The following is a 14,036-nucleotide window of genomic DNA, read 5'->3' as shown; positions in this document are numbered from 1 at the left end:
AGGGTTGCTGCCCCAGCTCAGCCCCATCAATAATGCGTACAGCCAGCCTTCTCCCCCGTTGAAGACTTTGTTTGTTTGTTTGTTTGTTAACCCTAGCCTCACTTTGCCCCGTTTTTCTTGTCAGGGCATTTTGGAGCTGTAGTCCAGCTTGGCCTCAGTGGGATTCTGTCCTGAAAGATAGAGCAGTGGTGTTTTAATACCTTGAGAATTCCTTTTTTGGATACCCCAGCAAGTATTCCCTGCCTGTCTTTTTCTCAGTTTACTAGTTAAATCAGCTGTGAAACCCATTTCAAATATGTGGCCCATGGAGAAAGTTTTTAATCCTAGAGGTTATAATTGTCTTAACATCTCTGTCCAGCATTTCAAAGTGGGCTTTCTCTAGAGGTCAGGGCCCCAGCCCCTCAGCCAGGCACAGAACAGTTGGGCACAGTAAAGACTTGCCGTTGGCCCTCTCAGCTTATGCTGCCTTGTTCAGGGACAGGGTCCAGGGCTGTTCCAGATGCACCTGTGGTCTTCAGGGCTGCTGGCCTCCTGGTGGAGGAACATGCAGATCAGGCCAAGTGTTCTAGGCCAATAGTGAGGCCAAAGAACGTGAACTCTGAAGGTGGGGGAGCAGGGTTCTCTGGTTGGCCACAGATTGGAGGATTGACTTGGGGCCCGAAACTAGAGATTACTGAGGCATGGGAAGAGGTCTGAAGCCAGTGGTTCGACCTGTTTTGGCTTAAACCCCAAAAAGTGTGTTCCAGAAAACCCTGGGTGGGTGAGCGTGTGTGTAGGAGATACAGAGCAGGCCCCAGGCCAGACCCTGGCATTTCCTACCCCACCAGCCTTGGCAGTGAGGGGTAAGTTGATGCTTAGCTGTCTCCTGAGTTAGATGGGATTCCCAGAGCAGAAACTGGTACTACAGGCAAAGTCCCTGCGGTCCCTGGATCTCAGCCCAGCACCATCTTTTTTCTTCTCTCGTTTTTCCTGAGTGGTCAGACCTCCTCACATTTGGCTCTTCTGGGTCTCCTGTTGGTAGTTTGACCTCAGAAATGCCCCTCCTTGAGAGGGGAGGAGAACGCAGCTACAGAAGCCAAGCTAGGCCAAGTGAACCGTGTAGTTGGGGCTTTTACCTACATTCCATGGTGACCTGAGTACTCCCTTCAGATTATGTGGGTGTTAGAGCAGTGGAACAGCCGAGGAGAAAAAGAAAAGAAAGAAGAGGTGGGCCACATTGCTTCAGGTGGCTCTGCTGCCAGTGGAAATCCTCTGGAATGAAACGCTGCCTGGCCTGTCCCTTGCCTACCAAGGTGCAGAGTAGGAGCTGGCCTCTGTGAGGCAGCAAACTTGCCTTCCTGGAGGCTTCTGAGAAAGCCCCTGCAGGGCCATATGTGAGGGCCCAAACCACCCCCAGGGTTGAGGTCTGCAGGCTAGGAGTTCTCTTAGGATTCTGACAGCCCAGAGCTAGGCCAGGCAGTGATCAGAGGCAGGGCTGGATATGACAACGTCGCTGACCTTGCCTCAGCCCTCAGAACGAGTGATTGTAGTCCTGCTTTGCAGGCGTTGGCAAGAGCCACGCCTTTGCCTGAAACAGAAACCCAGGGCTACAGTGGAGACCCAAAGTAAACTGCCTCTTGTTGGCAGGCGTTGGAGAAGAGGATGTTTCTTTCCTCTCTCCTCCCCACCCCCAGAGCCTCAGCCCATTCCATTGTTGACACTCTGGCCAAGTCTCTTACCTCACAAGTGGTTCGTTCTACTGGGTTCACCTCACGCTGAGGCTAGAGTGAACTCTTACGTCACCAGCTTTAAGTTTGCTCCCCTGGGATCCAACCCTGTCTCCTGCTGCCAGCCTGACCTTGTTGAGTTGTGGGTGGGGGACAAGAGTTGACAGGGGACAGAGGGGCTCTTAGAGACCTCAGGCTGTGAGCGGCCTGCTGTGTTCCTCCCTACTCCCCCAGACTGTCACACACCAAAACTACCCCCGCAGCTGCTCTGAGAAACCCAGCCCCTGTCCTTCGGCCCACATCACAGGGGCAATGGAAGTAGCCCGGGGCCAGGGAACACAGGCGGCCCCCAACCTCCTCAGAGTCAGCATCTTCAAGCAGGGTGGGGCTGGGAGAAGCAGGAACTAGGCTGAGGGAGCCTGCACAGCGGGAAAAGCTGACCTGCCGTTGTGCTGGTCTCTTAGCAGCAGCCCCCAGTGACCACAGCAGTGCCGGGCCAGCCCAGGGTCTCTGACCTCACTGTGTTTGCTGTGGCAACGGCACCAACAGCTAACTCCCTTTCCTCCAGGGAAGCCAAGCACTTGCATTTCTGCTGGCTGGCCTAGTTGCTCTTCTTTCCTTCCTCAAGCCGAGGAGGGAGGGGAGGGAGGCGCGGTCTTGAAAATTGTCACCAAGAGGGTTCTCAGCACCTCAGTTCCAGAATGTCTGAGGAGCCATTCCTCAGAGTCTAGCCACTTCCCAGGACAGAGACCAGCTGTTTATGAGTCCTGTCTGCTCTGCCCCCATTCCGCCCACTGTGAAGCTGCAGGGACTAGCCCTCTTGGCAGTGATGCTTCTCGTCTCTATCCCCTCATCAGGACGTTGACGGGGTAGGTCTCATCCATAGAAAACCACCAAGAGGTGTTTATCCATGCCCTTGGGGTTCAAAGGAATCAAAATAGGATCACTTCTTACGGGCAAGCAAACAGTGGAATGGATTGTCCACAGAGTGGCTGGGGCCACAGTCACCCCTGGCACCTGCCTACTCTGGGTTTTGTGCCAGGAGAAAACCTCATTATTTAGCTAGAGGAAAGCAAATTCTGTCTTTCTGTGACCAGATGCCACCTGATTTGCTTTTAGGAATGGAGTCTAGGAAGAGCGGTGAGGAGAAGGACTTGACTTTTCCTTTGTAACCTGTGTGCTTTTTAACCATTTGTGGCTCAATGCCTCTCCTTGGGCCAGTGCTCAAGGCACAGATTATAACACGTGTATGCCCACCACACACCCACTTTGAGGGCCCCCACCCCCAGTTAATGTTGAGACGTTTTCCCTGGGGAACAGGGAAGACCATCTTTGCCTGCTGTGTGTGTCAGGGCCACAGAGTTGGGTTGGTTTAGAAAACAGCTGTACCCACAGCCCACATCTCCCAACAGGTGTGCACTGGCGTCCCTGGCCTCTAGCTGACCCATAACCCAGCTTCCTGTTCCTTGTGTTTTGGAATAGGCTCTCTTGTGCCTCATCTTTTCCTCAAACTTAACTTTCCTTGGTCCTTTCCATTGGGAAGCCTCTCCTAGGACAGTGTCAGTCCTGTTGGTCATATTTGCAGACTTCTTTCCCTGCCATTTTCACATCTATAAATCCTCACCAGAGCCAGGAGGAGGGTGATAGGATCTCTGTCTTATAGATGTAGAAATTTGAGACTCAGACTAATTAGGGGACTTGTCTACAGCCTCACAAATAGAGGCCACAGCTGCGATTTCAACCTCAAGCCTGTTCCCCAGAGCCTGTGTTCCTTCCACCCTGTCTCACCATCCCTGCCTTTCTGATGGGAAGTCACTATAGCTTGACGTTCCTTGGTCTGAGTTGCTTCAACTTAACCTTACAGTAAGAAGATCCAGTGCACCCCACCCAGTGACGGCCACATCATATCAACCATTACCTCCATTTGTTGAGTGTTGGCTGTGAGCCAGACCCTGGGCTAACCAAGGGCTTTTACTCACATGAGCTCCTTCAGTGTTAATAGTGACCATATGATCTTCCTATTGTTTTCCCTTTTCAGGGCTTGAGACTTAGTAGGTATGCAGACTGAGGCTCTGAGTGGAAGTCACTCACTCAGGGCCACACAGTGTGACTTGACCAAGTCACCTTAGAGCCAGGGTGTGCTGAGCCATCCCCCCTGCGCTACCTGCCTCTGTCAAGGCAGCTTCCACCCTGGAGGCCACAATGTAGCCCCCACTCCAGGAGTTCCTCACACTTGGTCAGTTGCTTTGTGGTCCTTTTCCTGCTCAGTCCTCACCAGGCCCAGGAGGGAGGCTTTTTTCCCTCCATTTTAACAGATGAAGCAACTACAAGGACTGGCCACACTAGGACTTGATGCTGGGCTTTTTCCACCCTGCCAGGCTGCATCTTCAAAATACAACATTTTTTTGTCTGTTTGTGCATGCCCCTTTACAGATCTCTTCCCCTCTGTGGCTTCTCCCTTGAGTACCTTTCAGAGCTACTAAAAGTTGTTTAAATGCAACATTACTTATTACTCCAGTTCTGTTGAGTGTCTGAATGGGAAAAGATACCCATACAGGTGCCTGGGTCCCACCTCCAGAGACGGGTTGGGGAATACTCTGGTGGGGTTTGAGCCACTCTCTTTTTCAGTAGTGTCCGAGTGATTCAGGTACACAGGCTGAGTCCGTGGAGCACTGGGGTTTGACAGATCTGGGCGCCAGTCCCAGAGGGCCCAGCATGTGGGAGGTATTCAATGAACGGAAGCTGTCTTTACTACGGCTCTCAATCAGATGTGTCATAGAGCACCGCTCTATGCCAGCACCAGCCCAGGAAGCACCTAAGCATCATCTAGAAGAAGGGAAGAGAAAGTTAGTAGCAAAACTGCACTTGCTAAAAGCACAAGTTATCGCCTTGTCAAGCTCCCTGGTTAGAAGCTTGTGGGTGAGTCTGGTGTTTTAGAGCAGGACTAAGGGAATAAAAGAACCACAGTGTTGATGAAAATGATCTATACAACTGTCAAAGGGGCTGGTTAATTATGGCATCCATTCTATAAATATTATTAAAGGAGAATACCACGGAATTCCGTAAAGGTCCAGTGGTTAAGACTCCGCACTTTCACTGCCGAGGGCACAGGTTCAATCCCTGGTCGGAACTAAGATCCCGCAAGCTGCGTGGTGTGGCCCAAAAGGAAAAAAAGGAGAACACCAGCACAGAAAAATGACAGAGAAACATTAAGTGAAAAAAAGACTTCAGAAGAGTGTGTGTTGTTTGATTCCATTAGTGTTAAAAATCACCCTGGTGGTGCAGTGGTTGAGAGTCCGCCTGCCGATGCAAGGGACACAGGTTCGTGCCCTGGTCCAGGAAGATCCCGCATGCCGCGGAACGGCTGGGCCCGTGAGCCATGGCCGCTGAGCCTGCGCGTCCGGAGCCTGTGCTCCGCAACGGGAGAGGCCACAACAGTGAGAGGCCCATGTACCGCAAAAAGAAAAAAAGAAGAAGAAAAAAAAAATCACACAGATATTTCTAGAAATACATAAGAAATTCAATACAGGTCATCTCTGGGAGGTAGGAATGGCAGTAAGTGGATGAAAGGATTCTTACTCTAAACTTTATAGCTTGTACTCTGAATTTTTTTACTGTGAGCATGTGTTACTTTTAGAATGGGGGCTGAGGGGGCTGTAATGCACAGTACCACGAACAAATTGGATTAAAAAAGGAAAGCCCAAACTTTAGGAATCCCTTGTCCTGTTACTGTCAGCAGCCACTTTCCCAAGTCAGTTCATTTTCTGAGGGTAGTCTCAAGAATCTTAAAAGTGAAGAGCAGTTTCCTGAGTTTCTCTGCTTAGGAGAACTAGTATCCCTTTCTCAGTCCCTGGCCTACATAATACCCCACAGAGGAAAAGACCAACTTGTAATGACCATCTCTTGCCTCTTCTGTTACCTACCCCTAGACAAATGTTTATGGGTCAGCCCAGAGACGAAAAATGAGACCATTTGAAGGCTTCCAGCGCAAAGCTATTGTAATTTGTCCCACTGATGAGGACCTAAAAGACCGAACAATAAAGCGAACCGACGAAGAAGGGAAGGATGTCCCCGATCACGCGGTCTTAGAAATGAAAGGTAGGAAATGAGCAGTTCCCCGAGGGACATCGCAGCAGGGTCCTTAAGAGAAAAAGGGCTTTGCACAGTTTTTCCCTTCCCAGCTTCTTGTTTATTCTTTTTTTTATCTTGTTCTTTCTGTGCTTCTGCTTTGTCCCTTCCCCGTCTAGTAAAGCTGTGAATGGAAAAGCTGCCTGTATCCCTCCTGGGGCAGGGTTTTCAGACTAGATGGGGTTGGGGCAGGATGAGGGAGAGGATGTGTGGGAACAGGTGCTGAGAGACCTGCACGGTTGGCCATCTGCCTCTGGCACCCACTGGGTGGGCTAGCTGAGCAAGCCTCAGTTTGCTTCTCTGTAAAAATAAGGAAGATGATTCCACCTGCCAGGCTCACTCCCTGGGTTATAAAACATTGGTTTGGTGGGGCTTAGCCACCTCTTCAGGAAAGGGAGGAGAGGGTCTTTGTTAGCCCCTTACTGTTGTCAGGGAGGCCGAGCTTGGGACCCTGTCTCTCATCTGTCGCTCACACTGCAGACCCCTCCTCCTCCTCCCTTCTGGCAGGCCAGTGTCCTGGGGGTGAAGGAGACCAGACCTCAGAAGGTGCTGACCGCCTCTTCTTGTTCCCTCTGGGGCCCTCCCTTCCTCCTAGCCAACTTCACGTTGCCAGATGTTGGGGACTTCCTGGACGAGGTGCTGTTCATTGAGCTGCAGCGAGAGGAAGCAGACAAGCTGGTGAGGCAATACAATGAGGAAGGCCGCAAGGCTGGGCCACCCCCTGAAAAGCGCTTTGACAACCGAGGCGGTGGCGGCTTCCGGGGCCGTGGAGGTGGCGGCGGTTTCCAGCGCTATGACAACCGAGGTCCCCCTGGGGGCAACCGAGGAGGCTTCCAGAATCGGGGAGGAGGCAGCGGAGGAGGCAGCTACCGAGGAGGTGAGGCATCTCACACTGAGCTATCCCTGCTTTTGGTTCCTGGTTCAGGGTTGCATTTTGTGAATGCTTCCTCAGTCAGCAGATGACATTTCCCTGTCACCCGCAGTGGGCTGAACTCTGGTAGAGAACTAAGATAAATCAGAGTCTGGGGCCTCAGGGAAACTCTCCCACTGTCATGCTCCCCCTGGACATTGCTCCTGAAGCCCTTGCCCATTTGTATGTCGCATTGCTATTATTTTTATGAATCTTTCCCACCCCTCATCTGACCATGAGCTTCTTGAGAAGAGCGGCCAGACCGAGTTTACTGCCAGTCCTGGGTCCCACCTCAGGACCTGGCACAGGGCAAATATTAGGACTGGTTTTGCTTCTGAAACACATGGAGAAACAGGCTTGGAGAGATTAATTTGCCCAAGATTCACCCAGCTGAATCCATAGTTGGGATCAAGTGAAGATGGATCCAGAGCCCAGGTTCTTATTAAGTTATGCTGTCTCTGAAGTGTATGATCATGATTTAGTAAGCATGCCCTACTCTGTTTCAGTCTTGTGCTGGGTGGTTTTAGAGACAGAGCCTTGACCCAGACACTATATCACCCTGTAGTGACAGTCCAGAAGGATTCTGGGCTGAATGGCACAGCCCGGGGGTACTTTGAGCTCCAGTGATATCTGATCCAGCCTGCAGGGGAGCAGGGCTCAGGAAAGGCCTCTTGAAATGCTGATATCTAAGCTGAGATCCAGAAGCCTGTAGGAATTGGCTGGGGGAAGGGTTCTGGGCTCATGAAAACTGCACAAAGGCTCAGAAGAGGCCAGCCCATTTGGCCAAGCCTGAAAAGGACTGTCCCAGTGCTTAGATGTTGGGGACACAGTAGAAACTAAGACAGCCCTGGTCCCAGGCTTACAGTCCATTGGGCAAGACAGACCTGTCAGCAGGCCCTAACAACTGAGTGTTACCAAGGCGGCATGGGGGGGTGCTCCCAGGGCTCTGGGGAAGGCCGGAGGGAGTGCTTTACTTGTTCACTGGGACTGGACTCCTGCTCTGTGCCTGGTCACACTGGAGCTACAGTAGTCTTCAAGACAGCCCAGCTCCTGAGGGTCCCAAATTGAGAACAGTGGGGCCTCTCACCTGATTCTCCAATGCAGGTTTCAACCGCAGTGGAGGTGGTGGCTACAATCAGAACCGCTGGGGTAACAACAGCCGGGATAACAACAACTCCAACACCCGAGGCAGCTACAACCGGGCTCCCCAGCAACAGCCGCCACCACAGCAGCCACCGCCACCGCAGCCACCGCCACAGCAGCCTCCACCACCACCCAGCTACAGCCCTGCTCGGAACCCCCCAGGGGCCGGCAGCTACGCTAAGAACAGCAACATCCCTGGCTCGAGCGCCAATACCAGCACCCCTACTGTCAGCAGCTACAGCCCTCCACAGGTGAGAGGATAAGCGTGTGTGTGTGTGTGAACAGGTGAGAGGAGGTGGGTCCAGGGAAATCACCAACATGTGCTCCAGCCACAGGTCTTCACTCTTACCTCCAGCCCTGCCCTTTCTCCCTTCCCTGCCAGTGCTTTTAGCTGAGACAGACGCTAGATATTCCCAGATGCCTTCCAGACCCAGAGTAAATCGGGGAACCTACCTGTTCTGTCATCTCTCTCAGGGCGGGCTGTATGTGTTGGTCCCACAAGCAAGTACATTTCTCTTGGCTGCGTTCTCTTGGCTGTGTCACTGGCCTCACTGAATCCCCAAGAAAGCACTCAATTGGAGTTACCCCTTCAACCTAGGCTTGAAGGGGCTAATCCCCTTGTCTTCAGGATGTAGGGACAGACTCTAAGGTTGGTGAGGACTTGACCTCTGCCCTGAGAGCTTCACTGCGGAGCAGCTCCAGGCTTAGTTTGAGTTCTCAGAGAGCCAGTGCTCAGCTCTGGTACACACAGGCCCCTTAACCAGAGCAGTCCCCATTTACTGTGCACCTTCCACACTTCAGGCCTGGAGGCAGCTGCCAGGAGACACAGATGAATGGTTCTAGTCCTGGTCTAACCAGAATATTTCCTAGAACAGGAGTTGGGCAGACACAAATTCAAACCCCAGCCCCACAGTGTTCTGGTTTTGTGACCTTGGACAAACAGCGTCACCTCTTGGGACCTCGTTTTCCTCATAAAGGACTAGAGTTAGTAGTAGAACTTACTTCCAAGGTTTGTTGTGAGGGGAAGATGACATCATAGCTTTGCAGGTAAGGCTCTGGAACTAGGCGGACCTGGGGGCAAGTCACAGCTCTGCCACTTCTTACCTGTGTGGCTTGGGCCTAATGATTTCACCTCCCTGAGCCTCACCTTCCTTCTCTGTAAAACGAAGCCAATGGAGCCTGCCTCAGAGAGTTGATGGGGGGATTAGAGGAGTTGAGGATCCAGCCTGGACATGGGAAGCACTTAGGAAATTGCCACTACTGTTTTTCTTAGCAGGTCTTCCAATAACAAATACCACCATTTATTGTGCCCAATGGATGGTGCACGTAAGCTTAGTGAATACGCAAGGCAATCCAAAGGGGTGGTTCTGTTGTAATTCTCATTTTACAGAGAAAAAGAAAAACACTGGGATTTCAAGAGCTGCTGTGTGCCTTGCTCCCCCAGGGTCTCATAGCTGGGATTAGAGTCCAGAATTTAGCTCTTGATCCTACCCTGTCCTGCCATGTCACAGAGCTGACCCATCTCCTTCTCAGCCCTGAAACAGCGTCCACCAGGGAAGTTCCTTTGTGGACCCACTGCTTACAAAGGCCCTTCCTCCATCCCAGCTGAGCTGGCTATTTCACAGAGACTTGTTTTTTTCCCTCCACTTCCCAGCCGAGTTACAGCCAGCCACCTCCCTACAACCAGGGAGGTTACAGCCAGGGCTACACAGCTCCACCACCTCCACCTCCGCCACCACCTGCCTACAACTATGGGAGCTACGGCGGCTACAACCCAGCCCCTTACACCCCTCCGCCGCCCCCTACCGCACAGACCTACCCTCAGCCCAGCTATAACCAGTACCAACAGGTAAGTGCCACAAGCAGAGGGGGGAGAATGGGGAGACTTCTAGGGGCCCCACAGGGGTGTGTATTCCCAGACCTGTGTCCCTGCTTATCCCTAAAAAGATGGGCAGCTCTCTGGCCTTGGGCTGGTGTCCATCTAGTACAGTACAGCCATGCCCGTTTGTTGAACACTTCTACACTGGCTGCTAAGTAGCTGCCATCCTAGTTCCTCTCCCCAGTGCAGCAAGCAGAGGGCTTAGCAGGGGCCTCAAACCCTGATTCAGTACCATGGCCAGTGTCCATTCTGATTGGTTCATGCTAGGCCCCATACCTGCTTTTGAGTATTTTGAACATGGTATCTAGCTGTACCTGAAAGGGCATTAGGTTGGCAAGCCGGGAGACCGGGGCTTCAGTCTCTAACTGCCCACCCATGTGACATTAGGTCATTCACTTATCCTCCCAAGGTACCTTGATTTCTCTGTCAGACCTATGTGTTGACTGTCATCACCGTACCCATCTCCACCATGGGTGAGGGTGGGGTCAGGGGAGAAGCCAGATGTGGGTCTGGATGAACGACAACCTGGTGCTCTTGGTTTCTCTCTCCCCAGTATGCCCAGCAGTGGAACCAGTACTATCAGAACCAGGGCCAGTGGCCACCGTACTACGGGAACTATGACTACGGGAGCTACTCCGGGAACACACAGGGGGGCACAAGCACACAGTAGCCAGTGTGTCCTGGAGGCCCCTGCCGGCTTCCTCCACCAGCGCCCACCTTGGCCCCCCTTGTCCACCCCCTCCGGGTCACGTGGTGCTGGGGGACGGGTCCTCCCAGGGCTGCCTCTCCTCCAAGGGGCTCTTCCCCCACACAGGGCCGGGCATTTTCCTCCGGATTCAAACAGGCAACAATGACCATTTATTTTGTTTGTCCCCCCACCCCGCTCCTCTTCCTCTTCCTCCCTTCCTCCTTTTTGACTAAAGACCCCCCCCCCCTTGGTCGTACAGTGAGGCTACAGGGCTGTGGGGAGGGCCCCTTCCTGTCCTCTGGTCCCAGCCCTACTCCAGCCCCTCAGCTTCCCAGATTCTCATGCAGTTGGTTGTAAATTCTTCCAGGAGCTGTTTTACTGTCTACTTTTCAGAATTTAAAAAAAAAAAATCAAAAACTTAAAAACACACACAAGTTTAAAAAAGCAAAACGCAGAGGGAGGAAGAAGTGACATATTTTTTTGGTAATTATGCTTTTTTTTTTAATTTTTAGAATTTGTCCCTTTTTACTGTGGGTCGGCTGTTGATATTTCATCAGGATAACCATTTCTTTGCTGAGTTCAGGTGACCGAGGAAGAGCCACACCCTCAAAACAAAACACACACAAAACAAAACCACAGAATCATCTTTAACCTAACTTTTTATACAATGTCTCAGTTTCCGGTAACTTTGCACACAAGCTTCTGTGTTGAGTTGAATTGTACCTGCCTTTTGTATTTGGAGAGAGTGTGACTATTGAACTTGAAACATTTTATTCTGGGCGTCTTGGTAGTTTCTGGTGGGATTAATCGGGTGAGAGGGAAGAAGGGAGTTGGGGGGCTCCTTCCTTTCAGAACATGAAGTTTCTCCCACTGCCTCCTCTCCAAAGGTCTCCCAGGTGCCAGACCTAAAGGTTTTTCCTACAGTGATCTTCTGATTATTTTTACTTCCCCTTGACCCATATGTTTTAATAGGACTTTAACAAACTGCACTTATTAAGAAATGTGTTTGCCCTGTTTTGTTTTGTTTTTGTTTTGTTTCAATAAATGACATGGCACCTCCTAGCAGGAAGGAAGCAAGGTTTCAACCCTGAAGTGTTACTGCAGTTGGCCTTTAATTGGGGCGGGGGCCTTTTCAAGGGGACATTATTTACTCACTCATTAAACACTTATTGTGGGATTTGTGTGCCTGTCCCCATTTTTGGTGCTGGGGATGCCCCCTTAAACCTGGGGCCCTCAGTTTAAAATCCACTAGTTCATTTTTAACGTGGTTTTCTGGTCTCTGCCCTTTCCAGTTCACCCACAGTCCCAAATCCCTCCCGGAATTTGTGAGTAGAAAAGGATGGAACAAGTCCCTAGGCAGAGAGCAAGGTAGGGTGATGGTTGGAAACTAGGGCTGGACTGTTGGGGTCATCCCTTGGTGTGACTGCCCATCCACATTAGGCCTGGCCTCTGTGTTGGACTTAGGATGGTTCTTGACTGTGCTCCTGGATCCAGGCTAGTGGGGATTCCAGGAGCTTCTTTATCCAGCCAGTGTTAGGTACTTGCTCTGTTCCTTACCCACACCCACTCTGGACAGTGCTGAGGACACAGCATGACCAAGGCAGTCCTGGACCCTGACCTCATGGGGCTCTCAGTCCAGAGGTAACACGGACCTGTCATGGAATGGTGACAGCGCCAAGGTCAGCTGTGAGAGCTTGGGGTGGAGGGGGGTGGTGAGGTGAGGCCTTCGTGGAGAAGGGAACTTTTTTAAAGAGGAATGAGCTGCGACAAAAGACTTTCTGGGGCTTCCCTGGTGGCGCAGTGGTTGGGAGTCCGCCTGCCGATGCAGGGGACACGGGTTCGTGCCCGGTCTGGGAGGATCCCACATGCCGCGGAGCGGCTGGGCCCGTGAGCCATGGCCGCTGAGCCTGCGCGTCCGGAGCCCGTGCTCCGCAACAGGAGAGGCCACAACAGTGAGAGGCCCACGTACTGCAAAAAAAAAAAAAGACTTTCTGATTGCATCCCCACAGCCTATCCTCCTTCCCCAGCAACTTGAGTCATTTCTTCAATCCCCTTAGGCATGCTGTACTCCTGGCCCCTTGTGAGGGACAAGGCTGGGGCACAGGAGCAGCCAGTTCAGCTCCATCTCTTCCCTCACAGGAACTGTCTCAGAGCCTTGTGAAGGGAACACAGGCTACAAAACAGGGAGGAAGGTTGACTACTTTTGAGGTCAGATGCAAGGCATCTGAACATGAGGCGGAGCCAAGGTTGATGGCTAGTTGGGCTAAAGGGAATCCTAGAGTGGCCTCTCCCTAGGGAGGGCCTCAGGTCCTCTAGGCTGGGAAGTCCCCTTCCCTGCAGGTCCATGTGTTGGGCAATAGTGCCCTCTGCTGGCCTCTCCTGGCAATATGTCTTAAGTGTAGTCAGTCTCCATCTATCCCAAGTGACAAATGAGCCACTTTCTTCCAGATCCCTTATCCTGGGAATGCAAATGGGAAGTTATTCCTCTGCCTTTGGCCTTAATATCTGGGTTACTGCATCAGCCTCCTCACAGATCTCTCTGACCTCCAGTCCCTTACCCTGATACCCCCCTGCTCACTCCCCACAGGATAAAGGAGCTCAAGCTACTTAATATGGCTTACAGGCTCCACATGCCTGGCCCCTGGTGACCTCACTGGCATTACCTTTTACCACTCCCCTTTCAAACTTAAGATCACTAGTCTGTTCTAGGGGAATCACAAATCCCTTTTAGAATCTAAATGCCATGAACTTCTGCCTTGGAAATACATGTGTACGGTTGAGAGGTTGGTTGAATTTTGCATAAAGATTTGTGAGGTTTTCCAATCCTTGCAGCCCGATCATGACCTTCAAGTTAGAACTCCTTTCCTATTACCTGGCCATACAGAAGCAACCAGAACTACTGATGCCTGCCTTCCTCTCCAGGGGTTTGCCTTGCCCATCCTCCTACATGAGACCCTTCTCTACCTCCCTCTTATCCTGATTCCTGATTATTTTTCCGGTCTCATTTTGGGTGTCCTTTACTCTCAGAAAAGAACCTTCCCATGGCCCTCCAGGCTGGGGTGGGCAGCTCCCTTAGCTGGACCTCTGGGTCCATCAGCCCGGCCCACTCAGGGCACTGGTAACACTTGAATGTGAGTCCCTACCCGTCACGTAGGGCAAATCAGGACCAAGGTCTCTCCACACCTGAAGATTCTTCAGGTCCTGGGAGCACAAAGTGGGAAGTTGAGTCTGATCTCACCACCTATCTCATGCTAAGCAGGGACTGGGTGTGATGACAGAAGCAAGCGACAAGGCTTAGTAAATATTCTTGAGGTGGTGAGGAAATATGATAGCCTGGGGTCTAAACCAGAGCCCAAGCCCTCAGAGGCCCTGGAGGGTGGTCATTCAAAACATTCATCCCCAAATTAAGCATGCTGGGCTCTGGAGTCACAGCAGTCACAGGGTGAACAAGGCCTTCCCTCTTGATAGTCCAGTTTCGCAGCGGTTCAAATTGCGGGGATGCGGCGTGCCGGAAGAATCTATCTGACCCTGGTGCCCTTTTCCTGCCTGGGGTGGGCGGGGCCGGGCGGAAGCACGCATGCG

At 51.9% G+C, this 14,036-nt stretch overlaps 1 protein-coding gene across 10 annotated transcripts in view; it reads left to right on the top strand.

Annotated features, from left to right (window-relative positions):
* HNRNPUL1 (heterogeneous nuclear ribonucleoprotein U like 1) overlaps positions 1-11,546 on the top strand; it is a 36,503-nt gene extending 24,957 nt beyond the window's left edge. For all 10 annotated transcript variants that reach the window (XM_067721282.1, XM_067721286.1, XM_067721280.1 and 7 more), the window contains exons 11-15: positions 5,636-5,804; positions 6,430-6,711; positions 7,849-8,138; positions 9,542-9,736; positions 10,320-11,546. In XM_067721282.1, coding sequence (XP_067577383.1) covers positions 5,636-5,804; positions 6,430-6,711; positions 7,849-8,138; positions 9,542-9,736; positions 10,320-10,436 — 1,053 coding nt within the window. In that variant the 3' untranslated portion in view covers positions 10,437-11,546. The remainder of the gene's footprint in view (positions 1-5,635; positions 5,805-6,429; positions 6,712-7,848; positions 8,139-9,541; positions 9,737-10,319) is intronic.
* Positions 11,547-14,036: the final 2,490 nt, after the last annotated feature.

The sequence above is a fragment of the Pseudorca crassidens genome, chromosome 20, assembly GCF_039906515.1.
Source record: "Pseudorca crassidens isolate mPseCra1 chromosome 20, mPseCra1.hap1, whole genome shotgun sequence".
Taxonomy (NCBI): domain Eukaryota; kingdom Metazoa; phylum Chordata; class Mammalia; order Artiodactyla; family Delphinidae; genus Pseudorca; species Pseudorca crassidens.
Note: the sequence above shows the minus strand (reverse complement) of the source record. Positions and strands in the feature narration are given on the sequence as shown.